This window comes from Lipophrys pholis (assembly GCF_963383615.2).
Source record: "Lipophrys pholis genome assembly, chromosome: 19".
Lineage (NCBI taxonomy): Eukaryota > Metazoa > Chordata > Actinopteri > Blenniiformes > Blenniidae > Lipophrys > Lipophrys pholis.
The window spans coordinates 22,423,180-22,443,179 of NC_137647.1; the positions used below are offsets into that span (position 1 = coordinate 22,423,180).

The 20,000-nt window shown below is 43.3% G+C and overlaps 2 protein-coding genes across 2 annotated transcripts in view; both read left to right on the top strand.

Annotated features, from left to right (window-relative positions):
* Positions 1-9,686: 9,686 nt before the first annotated feature.
* hoxb8a (homeobox B8a) lies at positions 9,687-15,432 on the top strand (the record flags this gene model as incomplete). Its single annotated transcript, XM_080487258.1, has 2 exons — positions 9,687-10,119; positions 15,014-15,432. The coding sequence occupies 2 exons, from the start codon at positions 9,687-9,689 to the stop codon at positions 15,430-15,432; spliced, it is 852 nt and encodes a 283-aa protein (XP_080343384.1).
* A 4,128-nt stretch (positions 15,433-19,560) lies between these two features.
* The window catches only part of LOC308124884 (homeobox protein Hox-B7-B-like), a 6,867-nt gene continuing 6,427 nt past the window's right edge, over positions 19,561-20,000 (top strand). The window contains exon 1 of the mRNA XM_080488241.1: positions 19,561-20,000. This exon is cut by the window's right edge and continues 238 nt beyond it. Within this exon, the coding sequence (XP_080344367.1) occupies positions 19,716-20,000 (285 nt within the window). The 5' untranslated portion in view covers positions 19,561-19,715.

Below are 20,000 nucleotides of genomic sequence, written 5' to 3' on the forward strand. Positions count from 1 at the left end.
CTGCATTCGGAAGATTTCAGAAATACTTGAGGTCGTGGATCCGTTTCCCCCGCACAGCTCCACCACATTGCATTCTGTTCTCTAAAACTATCGAATTTTTCTTCGTAATTCTGAATTTTTTCTGATTTTTCTTCTGCTTTTTCCCTATTAAAATGTCCAAATAATAATTTTCATTGGGTGAGTTGCGGTTGTGGTGTTATAAATGTTCTCAAGGATTTTCGGTGTTTCGATCTTTGACTAACAGACCTCGACATCAGGGAGGCGGAATGATCCACAGCTCATTGTGCAGCAGAGGCCAAACAGTCAGCTGGAGCCATAAAAAGAGCTGGAACAGCGAGGAGTCCTGCAGCAGATGTTTCTGTATCGTGGAGACTGGGCTGCACACACAGCACGCCCATGATCACACCAACAAACACAAGAGCTGCTTCACGCCAGAGTCACCACAACCACGTAGAGCTGCTTCCACACAAAACTGAAAGTAACGAAGTTGCTAAATACCTGAAGCTCATATTTCAAGGATTCCCCTCCAATGATAAAACCACCCATAAAGTCGTTAAAGTCGGAGTGGGTTGGATCTCACGTGCGAGCATGAAACCACAATAATAAACTGTGACTATTTCATAAATAAATAAATCAATAAAAAAGAGCTCTTTACAGTAACTTTCAACCATACACACTGTGTCTGTGACAAAGACGTAAAAGGTTTGAATTGGTTGGTTGGTTGGGGAAGGGCGGGGGGGGGGGGGGGGGGGGGGGGGGGGTCTTCCCTCCAAGGTAGACATGGAATTTCATCCCTGGGTGCCATCAACGAGGAAATGGACCAAAAGCCCAGTGGTGTGGAGGAGATGGTCTCAGAAAAGAGGATCCAGAATCACAGGGGATCCTTCGTTTCTGTGGCAATAAGACATCAAATATTATTTATTCAACTTTACTCAGAAGTTATGTTTTAACTTCTGTGCTATTTATGCTGTGTCCTTTCTGTGAGGAGACACAAGAATTCCCACAGGAATTACTGTAAAAAAGTATTACTATTCTATTCTATTCTATTCTATTATATTATATTATATTCAATTCTATTCTATTTTGTCAGCGTAACAGATATTCATGAAACTGTCAATTCTGTTTGTTTTTATTAAGTTCAATCAAGATTTTCTTTCTCTGAACATCAATTATTCATGTGGCCACATAAAACAATCCTCTCTTAAAATCGACTGAAACAATAAGATTTAATTTCCGATTTTTACAAACACACACATTTGGTTTAGTTACTATGAATTTTAAAGATAGAAGACCTTTTCAAGAGTCAGCTGGGAACCTTAGAAACTTGATATTTCAAACTACACATGTATTTAGATGGCGTGGAGATGGTGGATATCTTGTATCTTTTCCCAAGCAACAGCAGCATGGATTGCTTGTAGTCAAGCAATATAGTACAAAAATGATAACATTAACTTGAAGCATTGATTCTCATCTATATCTCAGAATCCAGCTGAGGATTGTATGTTGCTGCAGTTGATGAATGTAAGAGGCAATTTGAAAACATGTATTTTGTTTAAGCATTCAGTGATGATCTGCCTACATTTAATGTGTGACACACATGGTTTACAGCAACTACATACATGAAGTTTTTGATCACAGAACAAAGACTGAAAGGTTGAACATATACAATATTTTCCACTGAAATCCCAATATCGGAATGAAATTGAGCAAAAGTGTAACTGATGCTGATTATTTGGGCTTCAAGGCTATATAATGCTTCCAGATGTGTGGTTGTGGACGTGTCCCTGTTGACCGTGAAGCCAGTGGAAACATTTTGCTCATAAGTGTGTTTCACCCCTCACCAACAAAGCCTGTCCAGGCCTTGAGCTCCAGGCAGATTTAGGCTCAGGCCCCCACAAAGACGCCCCATAAACCATGTGCGAAGTTGACGGCGGATGATTGTGATACTTCTCTGAGGTCTAACAGGGTCGGGGCTACATTAAATCCAGCAAGCCATGTTCTCCCCCCTGCATGGCCTCCTCACAGCCAGCCTCAGAGCCCGCTGCCATCCTGGGAGAGGAGCAGAATACTGCAAGCTGCTGTATCCTGCTCGGGGTGTAGTAAATCGACCAGAGCGCTGCAGGCAGCAACACCACTACAGGTCAGGTTAAAGCAAGATGCAGTAATACCGGGAGGGGTCATGGCCAGTGTGATGTTCGTGGAAGTGAGATACTAATCCAGAAGTACAATTTTCAGAGTGTCAGCTGCAGTTTGTTCACCACCACTCAGCTTCTTTCAGTCTGGACTTTTTCAATGACACACATTTGCTGAGAGATACATCAACCTTTAAGCAAGATCCCAACTATAGTGCTGCTTCTAGCTGAAACGTCTTGTTGCTGGATCTGCAGCAAACAAAGGGTCAAGTTTCAGCTGGACAGGTCAGCAGTCAATCTGGACAGACACACACTCCCTGTGAAAACCTGGTGAAACAACCCACAAATCCACAAGAAGAATATGCAAACAGAAGTGGACTCAAACCCACCACCTTCTCTCCACCCAAGCTGAACTCAACCACTCAGTGGAACAATCCAGATTGGCTCATTGTGCTGTGATTTAGCAGCTATACTCCCTCATTTAAGAGATATTTTCAGACACTGCTGCTGGCAAGAAATCATATTTCATCCCGAGATGAGCACGGCCAATCCACCATGTCGTCACTTTATCCTCTCTTATTAAAACAGAGTCCACAGATAATGAGCGGGCTTCACTTTACGCACGCACACTCACACACTGCCACAAACTGAATGAGCCGCTTTACTTCTATAATTCACCAAGCGGCTCAGAATATCATTCATGTGCATACATTTCCTCACGGGGAGTTATGGCCCCTCTGATACAGACGGCTGTATGGATCAGATCGCATCAGCTGCTGCGCGCTGCTGGCTGCTGCGCACACGTTCCAGCTGGGATCAAGAAACGCTCCATCAGAGCATCAAATGCAGAGATGATAGCAATGCGTCCACATGGTAGAGCAGCTTGTGAGCCGCCGGAAAGAAGTGTGAGAAATAACATCAAACACAGGATCACAACAGCCCATGTGACAGGGCGGAACAAGATCCAGTTTCAAAAACGGAAGTTTGAAAAAAATAAAAAATAAAATTAAAACTAAAAATGATTGATGTGGACACTAGGAATGATACGAGCTACAGAGTAAATACTACTACTACTACTACCACTACTACTCACTATTACTACTACTACTACTACTACTATTAATAATAATAATAATAATAATAATAATAATAATAATAATAATAATAATAATAATAATAATAATCCAGAAGTAATAATAATAATAATAAATATTATTATTATTATTATTATTATTATTATTATTATTATTATTATCATTATTATTGTTATTATTATTATTAATATTATATTGATGAAAATAATAATAATAGACTTTGTAACATTTACCATTATAAAGAAGTAACACAAATACTTAAATCACTTGTCTTATTAACGTTTATGGTGTTTTAAATATGTTCTGTTCACTGAAATTATGGATAATCTGAAAATATTTTAAAAGAGTGACTGCAATTTCTGACTTACTTACTTACTTACTTACTTACAATCATGCATTCATCAACTAATATATAAAAATAACATAGCTATACAAATCAGGAAGCAAATACTGAATGATATGAACCCTTGTCCATATTTAGATTTTTATTTTTTTTTTAACTAATTCAAACATACTTTAGTCTATGTGGCTACAACATATCCAAGGTGGTGAAAAAAAAATGTTGATATTAAAGAATTCATGTTGTCTTTGAAGAACAATAAATCCAGTACGTAAACATACATATTTAAAAAACACACCACAAACCAAAAAGCAGTCAATAAGAAAATCTGTATTCCCTGGAAATTTCTCATGAAGATTTCCGTTTGCTGCCGACAGCCTCGTATTATTTGTTTGGCGTGGATTTCGCCTCTGTTGGCCCATTACTTAGACAACCGCTGAAGCGGCCCATCGCTCCGTTTCTTCCAAATGTTTCACATCCATCTGCATTCGCAGCAGCCCTGCGTCAACAGGAAAAAAAAAAAAAAGTTTTGAAAAAAAGAGAAGAAACTCAGAGCGGTTTGATTTCTTGTTGCTTCTCGGGACGGATGGGGATATTCCTGCATTTATTTCTTCAGTAATTGTAAAACCACAAGTGGACTTCGCCAGTCCGAAAGGACCGTCAGGGTTTGTTTCATTTGTTTTATTTTATTTCGCTTTAGAAGAAAAAAAGTCTGATATTTCCCCCTTTGGACCAATAAAGCTCCAGTAGCTTTCCTCCCTCCTCATCCTCCTCCTCCTCCTCTTCTTCTCCTTCTTTCTCACGTCAGTTGGGTAGCACACTTCCTATTATCAAACTGAGAAAGAAGCAGCAGCAGGATGTAGCTGCGCGCTCCTGGGACGCAGAGACGCTCAGAGAGAGAGAGACAGGCGAGGTGGAGGTGGACGTGATGAGGGATGCTGGAGCGGATGCGTTGGTAGAAGCCGCCGCCGACTGTCGTAAAAACTGCAAAGAGGAAGAAGGAAAAGCAGGGGAGAGGAGGAGGAGAGAGAGGGAAAGAGAGAGAGGATCCGATGTGGTGCGGCGCAATAAAAGAATATGACGGCAATAAAAGTTTATAGCGTATAAATTTCTGAAGGTTAAGAACTAAACGGCTGTAAAGCAAACACGCTGAGAGAAGAGAGAGGAGACAAACGAGGAAGAGCCACAGAGAGAGAGAGAGAGAGAGAGAGAGATAGAGAGAGAGAGAGAGAGAGAGAGAGAGAGAGAGAGAGAGAGAGAGAGAGAGATTGGGGGGAATATTAGAGGAAAACTTTCAAATAGTCGTGCGTGAATTTATTTGGGGCTTTTGAATGGAGCACCAGCAGCGAGAAGGTGGAGAGACGGTTGGATGAGACAGCGCGTGATGAGGAGGACCGGACGTGAAGGCAGAGCAGCGTCCGAGGCCGAAAACTGCTCGAGGAAGCGATGGGAAGTCTCCTTCCTGCACCTCCCATCATCACCTCCTCTTCCTCCTCCTCTTCTTTTTAGCTTTGGGAGTTTTATGGTTTTTCTGTGTGTGTGTGTGTGTGTGTGTGTGTGTGTGTGTGTGTGTGTGTGTGTGTGTGTGTGTGTGTGTGTGTGTGTGTGTGTGTGTTGTTTCCTATCCGACCTCCCTTTGTCTTTCAGTGCATCCTCACAACCAGAGCCATAAACTCCCGAAATCACACAGACACACACACACACACACACACACACACACACACACACACACACACACACACACACACACACACACACACACACACACACACACACACACGCACACACACACACACACACACACACTGGAGGCCCCCAAAGCCGGTGTGGCCGGCTCTCAGGCTTCCTTTCCGGCTGCACAGCTAGAGTGTTGGGGGTGTTCAGGATCCGCCTCCAACCTTTCTTTTCGTTTTTCTTTAATCTGTAATCAAAACACACGTATTAATATGTGATTCTGCTCCGACAGTGTTTCAGTATTTGTCCTTTTCCTCGGTGCTGTCAGGAGAAAGTGAGAATGTGGGCCGCAGACGTCTCTTCAGATAATGACAACAACGGCTTTTTTACAGTCTGTTTACAGCCCGTAATGTACCGCCTGCACTTACACACCCTCACACACACTCTCACACGTACAGACACACACACACACACATGCCGGGTTCCTTCAACATAAAAGTAACGATCTGCTGCGGTAATAAAAGGGTTTTGTCCGAGCTGCACTGGACTTCAGAGTCAACACGTTTATATTTACTTGAGATAATATTCACAGCTTCGATCAATAGCAAAATGAAGCCAAAGACAATATAAAACCTATTAAAAAATAACTCAAGATATTTAAAAAAGGAAGTAATATTGATGTAATCATTAATTGAAATTTCTGTATTTCTATGAAAGGCGTCTCATAACCGAGTCGCTATTAACTCACAATAATTAGAAATTCCTGTAGTATGAATAAAACATGGTATAAAAATGTGTCTCTCTTTGTTACTGTGCTACTAAACACAACCAAACACATACATACCAAGAAGAATCGTTATTTCATAATACCAAATTGCACATGAAACTATAAAACTTTACATTTATAAATGGACAACGATCAGCGCTTTCTCGATGAGGTTTACTTCTGTGCATAAAGATGGAAAAAACACTGATTTAGGTTAAACAAGTAACGTGAAAAGTTAAATGTCGGTGATTCAGAGCAGCTCGAGTAGCTTTTTCTTACGTGAGACACATTTCAGCTGATCTTTCAATACTGATGCTTCAATCTCAAGATTACTAATACTCAATTTAACACATTATTTGCCTTGTTTTGAACAGTTTTTAGGAGAGTAGTAGTGGTAATTTATGGCCAAATTGTACTTAAGATATCACATGTGTGCACTGATTTCTTCGTTATCTTTATTTCCACACAAAAAGTCTTTTTTTCATTTCAGGTTTACTTTTTTTTCTCCATTGAATCCCAAATTGGCCCTTCCATTGGGCTTCAAATTACAACGTGCAGTTTGAGTTTAAAGGAGCTTATTTAGCTTTATGTGCGGATTTAATAGAACCATAAAGCCGCATTACAGGCCGGGCTTCACTCCTCCACCCCCTCCCCCTGTGGCCTTTACTCCAGCCGCCGCTTGATGGCGATCTTGCTCCACCAATGACACCGGCCTTTGCCTGAAGCTGTGTTGAAAAAAGGCACTTTCACTGTCCCTTTTAAGGGCGTAAAACTCCATCCGTTCCTCTTTCCACTGTATTAAAATTGGTATTTTCACGATGAAGTGAAGTGATTTGATCATGTTTGTTTTACTTCGGCTCAGAACGTAATGTCATCTCGAGCCAGCAGATCTTCACACATCACATACAGCCGAGAAAGAGGAAGGGTTGAGACCTTGGAAAATAATAACCCATAGGCATGCAGGATACGTATAGACCGGCCAGGAAATGTTTATTTTTACCGGTACAAAATTCACACCAAGCACGCACACACCTTGCGCTATTTCCCTTGTTGTCTGTCTAACATGCAGAGCTGTGTTGATTGGGAGAGGCTGGGAGGGTTGCATGTTTATACTTGAAGGGTTTAAAATCTACAAGCAGAGCAATGCATTCAACTGCAATCTTAAATCAGTCATCTACCACGAAAAACCTGAAAACGTTGCAGGACATGCCGCGTAAAGACGCATTCAGTAGTAACTGGATGTCCATACTGACATCCAGAGCTTTGGTCTTTCTTACGGCTCCAGTCTCATGTGGTGGATGTTCACGGTCCTTATTGAACTTTTTAGGATTCTGAAGGTAATTAATTGTCTTTTTCTTGTGAGTTTTCCAGGAATTACCCTTTAACGTAGCTTGCATGGTTCCTGTACTTCTTCTTCACGTTCCGGGTGTGGATCACAAAAAAGAGACATTTTCCTCTTACATGCAAGGCAACAAAGACTCGTCATCAAAGTCTTTATTGTGCTAGACGATATTAAGTGTTTTAGTAGGATTATATTCTGGGGGATAAATTGGAAAGTGGTTTGGTGTTACTTAATTTGACGTAATTATAATCTGGCCTTGATTGGGGCTATTTGAGGAACGACAACGCTCGGCTGAAAATGATTGAAGAAACTTTCTTATGATAAGATGATTAACATCATCTGTGGGTTTGATTATTCACTCCTCTACTAAATTGTATTGAATTGGGATCTCTATCACAGTTGAATAAAGCAGCGAGCCTCTTTTTTTTTCTTCTTTTAACCATAATCCCTGCGCTTTTAGAGTATCTTTCTTTTTATGGGGCCCGGCTGATCGAGGAGGCCGAAGTCAACCTTGCCACAACTCATCTCTCGTTCAATAAATGCTCCAAGTAGCTCGGCTCACACCCGAACAGGAAGGCCCACAGCTTCGTGTAAAAACAAAATAGGCACAAAAAATGACAATTAAATACTGAGCAGGTTGAATGGTTTAGGAGCCGAGAGGAGTCCACCCCCTCTTTCTCTGCTTGTATGCTGGAAAGACGTAAACAAGCAAACACTGCCCCCTCCACTTTATAGTTTGTTAAAGCGTTTACAGCCACTTTCTCCGAGCCTATTACCCTTCCTGCTTCTCATTTTTGCATGTTTATGGAGATCACATTTATAAAAGTATACGACGATCAGAGAGCATGCTTCCGAGCTCGTTTATTTCCTGACCAGCAGCGGCCGCGAGAGGATGGAAATGAAGACTAGAAAAGGCTCCAACAACTTGTTTTTAAAACGTCAATTACATTTATAGGCGAGTTAGTTGTTAAAACCGATACCAATTAGGAAGCTACTGCCCCCCTCCACACTCTCATCTCCCTCTCTCTCCTTCTCAGCGTGTGTGAATGTCTCTCTCTCTTTGACATTTTCGGGCCTCGATCCTTATTGCCACCGACACCAATCACTCCGTTTTAAAAGGCAGAAATGAGAGGGGGGCAATTAATGAATACATGTTTTCAAAGATGCATCGAAACACAGCCATTACCGGCCAACATCTACCCCGATTCAAAGGCGGAAAGATCCTTTCTTCTTTGGGATGTTGGCTTGGAGAATAGGTTTGTGTTTGTGCGTGAGTGTGTGTGTGCGTGCGTGTGTGGGTGCGCTTGATCAGATGCAAAACGGCACCTCTTTGACACACACACATACACACTCCCCCTCCTCCGCGTAAATGCAGCACCTATTCCACTCCACACTCTTTTTCTTCTTTTCCTTCTTCACCCCTCTTTCTACACCGCCTCACTCCCTTTTTTGCATCACCACGGACGTGCGGACAGCTCCTCGAGGAGACCATCGTCAACAGACCGCGCGTGTGTATGTGTGTATGCGCATGTGTTAGTGTCTGCGCGCGCCCGTGCACGTCCCTCTACGTGCGCGCAAAAGCCAATGGGATGAAGAGCTGATAATAGATGCAAATTATCCCTGAAACCGACACACACATACACATACACACACACACACACACACACACACACACACACACACACACACACACACACACACACACACACACACACACACACTGAGGCCAGGAGAAAGAAAGAGAGGGAGATTGAGCGAGCGAGAGAGAGAGGAGAGAGAGAGAGAGGGGAGAGGGAGAGAAAGAGAGAGAGAAAAAATATGAAACAACTCATTTGCAGAGGAGTAAATCACGGAAAACCCGTTTGAGAGCGCGACAGGGCTCCCGCTTACAGCGCTAACACCGGAATTGTGATGCGCACGAGCCCTTCCTCCTCTGCTTCTTCCTCTTCTTCTTCTTTTTCTTCTTCTTTTTCCTCGCTGGAGATTTTATGGAATTGGTGTGATTATTGTGATTCTTCTCCCAGTGGTTGTCGCTGTGGCTGTTACCGCTCTGGTCGGCTACAATCACCGTTATTCACACCGCAACCGGCTCTTCTGTGGTGGCCGTGAGGGGGGGAAACACCACAACAACGGTCACCGACACCGGCGGCAGACCTGCCTCACTTTCTCCCTCCCCTCCGTCTGTGTGTGTGTGTGCGAGAGTGTGGGTCAGTGTGCGTGTGTGTCTCCTGCCTAGAAGCGCGCGACAGAAGCAGCAAAATAAGAAAACACGAGCCGGCAGCGGCCGCTTCGTCCAGCACAACTCTGCCGCCACCAACACAAACTGAAACACACAACGATGAGTTCATATTTCGTCAACTCGCTCTTCTCCAAATATAAAAGTGGAGACTCGTTACGCCCAAACTACTACGAGTGCGGTTTCGCGCAGGACCTGGCCGGCAGCCGGCCCACCGTGGTGTACGGCCCCGGCTCCGGCGCCACCTTCCAGCACGCTCCGCAGATCCAGGACTTTTACCACCACAGCGCCTCCACGCTGCCCAGCAACCCGTACCAGCAGAGCCCCTGCGCGGTCACATGCCACGGCGAGCCGGGGAATTTCTACGGATACGACGCCCTGCAACGGCAGACGCTTTTCGGCGCCCAGGACGCGGATCTGGTCCAGTACAGCGACTGTAAGCTGGGAGGCGCGCCCGGACTCGGCGGCGAGGACGCGGAAGGCACCGAGCAGAGCCCATCGCCGACGCAGCTGTTTCCCTGGATGAGGCCGCAAGGTGAGGAGACTCTCCACCCCGGGGCTTGTTTTCTTTCTACCTTCTTCTTTGAGTCGTTGAAAGCGTGCTGTTATCTCCGTTTCTACAAGGTGAGTGAGCGCAAAGCTGCTGCTCTGCAAAAAGCAGGGTGAAACGTGTAGTCACACCGCGGGTGAAAAGTTGGAAAAGTGGCTTTAAAAGCAGCTTTTTATTGGGAAGGCAATCCGAGGTCCCTGCGTTAAAAGCGTGAGACAAAAGCACATTTATGGTTTTATTGGCAGCACCAAAACTTGTCAATGACTTTATTGTTTAATTACCCCGCCATATACAGAGAGAACGGGATAAAGGATAGGAGAAAGGGAATCGCAGAATGGACAGGAGATGGTGGTGTTGGGGGAAGAGGCACTTCACATGACAAACTCCTGCAGGAAGCTCACGAAGACACGCACACACACACTAAACCTGAGACATGGAGCTCTGACCCCGAGTAAACTTGCACTGCTCCTTTTTTATTTTTCTTTTACGACTTGGCTGTGGTCTGGGGGATTACTTGTAACTCGGTAGCCGGGTCTCAGCACGGTTAAGGCGGCCAGGAAGTACATCTATGTGCGGAAGAAGGAAAGTATTACTCGCTCCTTCGCATCGTGTGTGATCCACTAACTCTTCAAGCTGACTGAGCCGCTCACTGAAATATCCAAATCATTCTCCAGAAGACTGTACGACGTGTGTGTGTGTGTGTGTGTGTGTGTGTGTGTGTGTGTGTGTGTGTGTGTGTGTGTGTGTGTGTGTGTGTGTGTGTGTGTGTGTGTGTGTGTGTGTGTGTGTGTGTGTGTGTGTGTGTGTGTGTGTGTGTCCGCGCGAATGAACAAGCACTGTCGGTTGAATTATTAGAAAGAAATAATAAATCACAAGAGAGTAAAAATATCTATCACTAATTTGGGTGGGTTTGATAACAAAACCACAATAAGTGAGATTATGCAAAAAAAAGTGTTTTGTATCTGTTGAGAGAGAGAGAGAGATAGATAGATAGAGAGAGAGAGAGAGAGAGAGAGAGAGAGAGAGAGAGAGAGAGAGAGAGAGAGAGAGAGAGAGAGAGAGAGAGAGAGAGAGAGAGAGAGAGAGAGTTTATTTTATGGCTTATGTTCTCGGTTATATGTTTGAAGTGATGATAATGGCCGGTACAGGACTTTTTGTGGCTATGTGCAGTAAAAAAAAAAAAAACCGCAGTTAGAAAAAGAAACACAGTTCTATGATCCTCAGCAACTCCCCATTTCATCCTTTAACATACCGACAAGACAGTAGTAATGTTAGCAGCTGATTCGCAGTTTTACGAACCTTTCCATTTCTCTTCACTCTGCTTATAAGTCATCGTCTGTATGTTTGAACCCCTTTTTTAATGTAGGCTATGTACAGTATATATTTTCTCTAACGTTTTTTTGGAGGGAGGTGGGGGGGGGGGGGGGGGGGGGGGGGGGGGACTCGAATCATCCCCAGCTTCAGTAAATGTGAATTTGAGAAGGACATACCCAGTCTCGGTTTTCTCTAAACGTGATGATAATGATTAGTGATGATTAACAGTTATCTTGCAGTATTCTTGAGTTTAACGGCGTGCCGGCTGCTTTGTGTGCGGACGAGTGGGGGCAAGAACGGGGGGGGGGGGGGGGGGGGGGGGGGGGGGGGGGGGACGTCGAGCCATGTAAGCTCCTGCACCGTTACAAGATCCAAGCTCCGGTTTCAAACAGTTCGAGACAGTTTGTTGGCGTATTATCGCTTCAAAGTGAAACGATTTAGTGTTAGACAAATAAAACAAAAACATTTTTGAGCGTAAAGCGGAAGGAGGGAGTGCGGAGGCTTGTTATAACTCCACGTTTACCTTGGAAATTTCCCTTTAACGAGGGGGCACCCATCTCATCATATGCGTTATATACACCCCCGCACCTTTTATGTTACAATCTCCTGACAGAAAAGACTTGCTACCGGTTGGAAATACGTCTGGGGCCTTAAGCAGCACTTTTAATATCTCCAAGTTTGACTCCACGCCGCTGAATATGAGTCAGTTTTACGACTTTAGCCCAGTGGTTGATAAATGATTTCTCTGTGCGACCTTAGAGATGAAAAAAAGAACAGAACAGAAATGTGATTAAGCCGCAGAATGAATGCACGTCTGTAATGGCATTGGTTCTTTTTGCCGGGGCATCTGCAGTCCTGTGAATACCTCTCTTCACCCTCCTCCAAATGTCAACTGCCGCGCATTTGTTTAGCTCTTATCTAATTGGCTTTGTAAAGGTTTGAAACGCAATAGGTCTTAAAATGTTTCATAATCTCACACCTGTTTTGTGTTTATTTCTCTGCAATATGCAAAATAGATGATAACTGCCAGAGAAAATCTGAATATATCTCCACTCGCTCCGCGCACCTCACCGAGGTTGGAGGTTAAATTCCCCGTGCATGTTCTTCCGTGGCAAAAAAAAAAAAAAAAGTAAAATCTTTCGGATCAAAGAGTCCGAGCTGTTATTTTATCTTGGAAAGTGTTTCTCATTTCCCGTAATTCATGCCTAGTGACAGCAGTGAATGTGGCGCCCACTTCCCTCCAGCCCCTATAGCACGAAATCACGGCGCCAGCCCGGTGACAGATAACACATACAAGACATCTACATCACTTACAAGTTCGTGCATTTCCATAAAGGCTCTCTTGTCTTCTGCTGCTGTACATTTGTCCATAAAAAGCGGCTCTGCGCCCACACACGGACTCTCTCTGGAAATTAAAAAAAGACCATGACAGTCATTCTACTTTTTTTTTTTTCTTTTTTTTTAACCTGCCAGACTTGGTTTGCTGGAGATACACTTATATAATGTGGGTTGAAGACGTTTCCATCCTTTATCTACAGGCTGTAAAATATAATATAGCCTAATATAATAAGGCAGTACAGGAGTTCTCTGTGATTATGAGGACAAATGCTCTTCCACCGAGTCATTGCCCTTTAATTTCATCCTGAAACGGTACCATCCTGGAGACAGAGTGTGTTTTCGTGTGTGTTCGCCGTCTGCAAACACTAATACTTCCAATGAAGCTCCACAGTCTATTATTCCTCTGCTCCACAGCATTCAAGTCCGAGCAAGGTTGCGATGTCTTTCCTTCGCAGTATTCCTTCTCTTTCTTTTGGGTGTTTACAACAAATCAACTCTGCTCTTGTAAAATCTGAATTTTCTTTCAGATCAGTGATTTAGAAGCAGCAGTTTCTACTTCAAAGCTTTTTATGATCGCTGGCAAATTTATTTTCCATGGCGCAGCAGCGCCGCTTTTTATGGCACCACAATCAAGAAGAAAGACAAACAGTTTTATGGAAATATAATCACAAATGTCCGGAGAGTCTGCTGTTAGATTTCACTTTTATATTCACCCTCTTTAGTCTGAAACATTTTCTGGTTTATGACGAGCGGGGGAATTGACATTTTTGTGGAGAAACATATTGTGGCCGAGGAGAATTATATTTTGTTCATTTATATTATTAGTATGGTTGAAAATTAATGTGCGTGTCATTCAGAACCTTTGTTGAATTTTCGATCTCTGCTTGCGTTTGTGAGGGAACAGAGACGAAGAGCCTTGCAAGCCGGTAAAGGATGTGAAAGGCTGTTCCGTTTCTAATTGAAGGCATTTTTTTTGCCTTTAATCTCTTCTGCCTTGAATAATTTCTCCTAATAAAAGAGTTAACAAATCAAATATTCATGTGCGCGTCTCTAAGTGCGTGTCCAGTGATTGTTGAGGCGCGTTGGAGCGTCTGACAGAAGGACTCTGTTTTTTGTTTTTTTTTTCATCTTGAATGAAGCGTGTGCATGCTCCGGCTCTTATTGATGCTGTGGGAACTAAATGTGTTTACACAATCACATTGTGAGGTCCTGAACAAGTGGCTGTAATCACGATGTAGGCAGGTTCAGGTAATTAGCAGGACTAGTTCTATTTATCAGCGCGAGTCTCCACGAAGTGAATGTCAGTGTAACAAACGGCTGTGTGTGCGCGTGTTCCTATTTATGGTGCGTCTGTAAATACACGTGAGCATCTCATGATTTCTTTGCATTAGTTGCATTTTAGCGGTAATTCATGACATTGACACATTATGGTAGTTTATTGTAAGTGTGTGTTTTAAGGATAACGGTTTTCTTTATTTGCTACAGAGACACTATTTAAATTGAACCACACTCAGTGGTTTTAATACCAGTTTGTCCATTTGCAATGCAAATTTCATAAAAAAAATTATTCATTTTCTTGGAATTAAGACAAAGAATATTGCAGTATTGCGTTTTTATCAGACCGTTACACCAAAGGACAGATAACGTGACTGGCTTGAGCGGGGGGGGGGGGGGGGGGGGGGGGGGGCACAGAAAGAAGGTCTAATTCAAAAGGACAGAAAAAAACAGCAACTACATGACTCAAAGAGGAGCAGATTGCATTGAGAACTGGGGCAGATTTAGAAGAGCAATATATTCCCGATTCATGTTCAATATTCTCACAAAATACCCACAGCATGACGATTATTATTACTGCTGTATGACGTGAGCCAATATTCCTAGTTATCATATAGGTACACTTTATCTTCCTTTACGCATGATGCAAAGAGATTTGTGTGGTTTCGAAAGGACAAAGTTTAGTTTCGTCCATTTAATAAGGGTTTAGAGTTGTAATATAAACTAAAAAAAATAAATAAAAAAAGGTAATTCCTCCTTGACCTTTGATAACATATTATTCATATGTGTCCACTCTCATGTTGAGGTTTACTGGGTTTCGGGGGTTCATATGAAAGACGGAGATAAACTAATGACCAGTGACCAAATAGGAATTTCGTCTCTAATAACCCCCCCCCCCCCCCCCCGCCTGTGTTTCCCCCTTCCTCCCCCCTCTCCCTCCTCTTCCCCCCAGTAGCTGCGGGCAGGAGACGCGGCCGGCAGACCTACAGCCGCTACCAGACTCTGGAGCTGGAGAAGGAGTTCCTCTTCAACCCCTACCTGACGCGCAAGCGCCGCATCGAGGTATCGCATGCGCTGGCGCTGACGGAGCGGCAGGTGAAGATCTGGTTCCAGAACCGGAGGATGAAGTGGAAGAAGGAGAACAACAAGGACAAGTTCCCCAGCAGCAAGAGCGAGCAGGAGGCGGTGGAGCGCGAGCGGCGGGAGAAGGAGCTGAGGGAGAGCGGCGGGAGTGGCAGCTCCGGGGAGGGAGGTGGAGGAGGAGGCGGAGGAGGAGCAGGTGGAGGAGGGTCGGTGGTGGTGGCAGGCACCGCTGGGTCACAGGCCTCCGTAAACGAAGATTGCTGCGAGAAGACCCATAAGCAGATTTAAAGGTGTTTGAAAAGGTGGATGGAAGAGGTGTAAAGGGGTGATGGATGGAGGGTGGGGGGTGGGGGTAGGGGTGGGGGTCTGTCCTGACTGAGGCCATCGGACTGGAGCTGTCTCTTCTGGATGGGAAAAGAGCCGGACTGACACAGAGTGGCCTCTTGCCTCTGGCTGCAGACTGAAAAAAAAGAGCAATTCATGAAGAAAAGAGGGAACAAATAATCAAATTGACGTGGGAGGGGGTGAATCAATCCAACTCAAGCAAACAACATAGTCTACTAGTGTGAAAAACAAAACAAACATAAAAAAAAGAAAAAAATTAAAAAAGAAAATGATAGCTTCCTTTCTTTGTGGAACAATTATCGTGGAAACATTTCTATATTGTTAGAAGTTTATCATTAACAATTTTATCTTTGGCAGCTGTATAGTTTTTAAGTTAAAATGATGATGGTGCACTTTTTACTGTACTTCTCACTTCTATGTTGTTGTTGTTATGGCAATGATTGATGATGACGATGATGATGATGACGATGATTATGATGATGACGTAGCAATTAATGAAATTTCCAACAACATGAAACTGCCTATTTATGCCGTTTTAGTAAGTCGGGTCACTTTTTTACACACTCTAATTGTCGTTTTAGTTCGTTATTGATCGATGGTGTTTGTTTTATGTTGTCTTCCTTTTTCTCTTTTTTGGGGTAAAAAGCATGCGCACAGTGCAGATAAAAAGAGAAACATTCATAAAAATAAAAAATATAAAAAAAATTGAGAAAAACACGTCGTCCTGCATTTGATTTGATTTAACATGAACACACTCATCTCATGATCATTTTTTAACCTGAGGTCCTCTGACATACATACAAACACACGCACACATCTTACACGCCACAACATTATGACCACCAATGTCCGCTTTACTGCGCAACAAACTGCGATGGGCGTGTTCTCCAAACTTTCTATCAAAACCTGTGAACTTCTACCACCTTTCCCCCCTTGGATGTCTTTTTTTATTGATTCGGACTCTACAGAGTTGAGGACAGAATGTTCTCTTGCTGCCAGTTATAACCCACCTGCTACCAGAATCCTTCATGAAGAGATGGTGTCACACGTACTGATCAGTGCTTATGATGTTGATGGGTGAACATTTGAGGCCTTTATATTTTTATTCATCTAAAAATGACACTATAGCGAACGCAAATTCTTCTTAAGAGGCGACTCAAACAATTAACTGAACTTGTGCAATGTTTCATAATATATATGTCTGTATTCTCTCTCTTTCCATGTCTCGTCTTCCCCTCATGTGCGCTCTGTCAGCATCCAGACTGCTAAACCCGATCAGTTCACAAGGCCAAACATCCAAGGCTCGACTCTCGGAAACCTCCTCTTAAACATCCCTACACACACACACACACACACACACACACACACACACACACACACACACACACACACACACACACACACACACACACACACACACACACACACACACATCCAGAGAGAGAGAGAGAGAGAGAGAGAGAGAGAGAGAGAGAGAGAGAGAGAGAGAGAGAGAGAGAGTCCACATCCTATTCAAACATGACTTTATTTATGACCCGGTCCTCCACCTCCACTTACATTATTACAGGCTCTATACTCGCCATTACACTGCCTTCCATCATAATCACGATGACGACTTGAGGTCGGATTGTTTCCATATGGCCAGATCAAACACACGGAGTGTGGATATTTACGCATTGGCTTGTATACGGATGCGTCCGTCAGTCCAACTTTTTTGCCAAAGTTGTTAAATATTTAACCGATCGTGTTTCCAGGCGTTGATTGGGAAACCGATTTGTCGAGTTGGTTTCGTGTACTGCGATGGGAATTCAACCATCTCTGTTGGACAAACTCAGAATAAGGCGTGCAAGCTCCTGCAGGCTTGAGTAAAGTCATCAATAAAATAAGAGGTTGTGCACTACTGCGGTGCCATATTTTGCGTATCTTGCAAAGTATGCAGTGGTCAGTATCAAATCAGGAGAAGATTAAGCCTGTCATGGATGTCATGGATCTCGCGTTGCTGCTCTTGGTTTGTATACCTATACATTCTTCAGTATCATTCGTTTCATTCGGGTTTGTTACAAATTCTGTGACAGGTTCTGGTTTACTTTTGTTCAAATCACCACATATTTTGTGGACAAAATGAAAGTGATATGGCAAATTCTGCCCCTTTAAAATGGATCTTGATTTAAAAAGGCTGAAGGATTCCGAATGATTGATAGTGCACGTGATTGGAACCAACCTTCGGGCCAGAATTACTGTTTTGCACGACATCAAAAAACATACAGTACCTTCTCTGTCACATGAGTCTTATACAACAAATGAGCACTGGAACCATAGCTACTGTCTGCATTGTAGTTCCAGATAATTTATCATTTAATTGTAAAACTGACACCATGTAAAGGATGAAAACTGCGTTATAACACAGGATTGCATTACATGAGTAAGGCCATGAAAAATGTTTTTAATGCAAAGTCCCAAGTGATTTTGGAATGAAATGTAAGAAAATTCCAACAATGACTAATTAAAACTGTAAATTTAGAGCTTTTGAATTTTGAACTACGGGCAGAAGTGCAGTTTTCTACGTTGTTTGTCTCACCTTCTGTCTTCGTTTTAATGGTGAAAAAATAGGCTTTATTTCTAAGATTTCTTTGTATAATGTTTACTTGTGTGTTGTAACATACAGTCCCATTTTACCACCACTGACCTGTGTACAACTGAAGGAAACTATGATCATGGATGACTTAAGTCAAATTGTTCTCGGCAGTGATCTGAGGGCTCATTGGACTCGCCAGCAACAAATACACAACAATGGAATCACAACGAGCTCACTTGTTTTGTCAAACTGCGAGGCAACATCACCTCTCTGCTCGTTGACTCTTTTCAGATTATAGGAAATTATGCAGTCATTATTTTCATTGGTTTTGAAGCTTGGAGCCAACACGGCCACATGGTGCTTTACGCATAAAGATCTGCTCATTGTTCGTGTATCTCAGCAGCAAAGATGAGGTCAGACTACAAACAAAAGGCTCACAAAATAAATCCAATGAATGTGGATGGAACAAACAACCATGTTCTTGTTCATATTTGAGTTATCCCGCTTGTTTTCGGGTTAAGTCCTGTCGGGCAAGTTAAACATTACAGCAAGAGATGTTATCCAGCTACACTCAGCGCTGTGTGCTGAAAGGTCAACAGTTTGAAGGACGTGGTCTCGTACAGGTGAGTCTGCTCTGCATTGAGGAAGTCAGAGATCCGAGCCAGACCAATAAGGTTGTTAAAGTCTATTTTATTTGGATGTATTTGTTTTAGTCTCTCTGGATTTTCATTTCTTGAGAAACATGTTTGTTCAACAAAAACACAAATTCTCTGCTACTTTTAATACCCACTTAACTTTCTGGATGTGTTTTTTTTATTTATTTGTTTTATAGCTCCAATACCTCCCAGCGCGTGGCATGTAGGATGCCAGGCAATATGAACCCGTAACTCTTTTTTTGTTTTGATTATTAGTTGAATTAAAGGGAAGTGAAACCTCTCTTGGGTGTAATATTTCATCGAGCGTGTTATTACAGAGTCGTTTTCAAAGTGACACATTTGACTGTATAAACGTCCCTGACGCTCTGTAATGCTCACAGCCATCACTCTGCCTGTCTGTTTACGTGAGACCCTCCATGCTGCAGGTGTGGTCTCTGCAAAGTACGTGTCGGGATAAGAAATCCATTTCTTCTCGTGGCCCTGTCGGCAGATTTGCACACGTGCGTTATTCAATTCCAAGTCCAATCGATATCACATCTAATGGACTTTTCCGCCTTTTACGCACGACTTCTCCTGCTTCACAGGCTCTAAGCGGGACAGTAAAGATTAAAGTTGGAGCTGGATATTTGTCAGCCTCAGTTGTTTTGTTTATTGCTGAACACGTTCCGAGCTGCTGCTTATTGACTGCGTTATGTAAATGTTTTTATTTGTTGTGTGTTGCAGCGGTCACTCCTTTTTTGTCGCAGCTAATTTTGCCATCATAATATTGCATCCGTGGGGAAACCCCGTCGACCATTGGGCATTTTAATATCACATGGACGAGTCTGTCACGTGGTCGACGAGGCAATTGGAAAGAAGGGCGAGAAGAAGTGTGTGGGGTGGGTGACTTTTTTTTTGCGTAAATCTAGATAGTCATATCCAGCCAATAACTCACGGCGCCTCGTAAAAGGTCGACATTAAACCAACCCGGGTCTACAAATCATCGGCGTCAAATTATGAGCTCGCTGTACTTCGCCAACGCGCTGTTTTCTAAATACCAACAAGCTGCTGCGAGCTACCCCGCTCTCATCCTGGCAGACTCTCCTACTTCTCCCTCTCCGACTTCCTCCGCTTCTCCAGCCGCGTCTTCCTCTTCGTGCCCCCTTGGATATCATCACGACCATGCCTCCAGCGGTAGGGTCCCATTACCTTCTTCATCCTCCTCCTCCTCCTCTCCACTGTACACTTCATCCTTCGGGCTGTCCCATATGGTTCTAAACGGCAGCGCGGGGGCCGCTTTG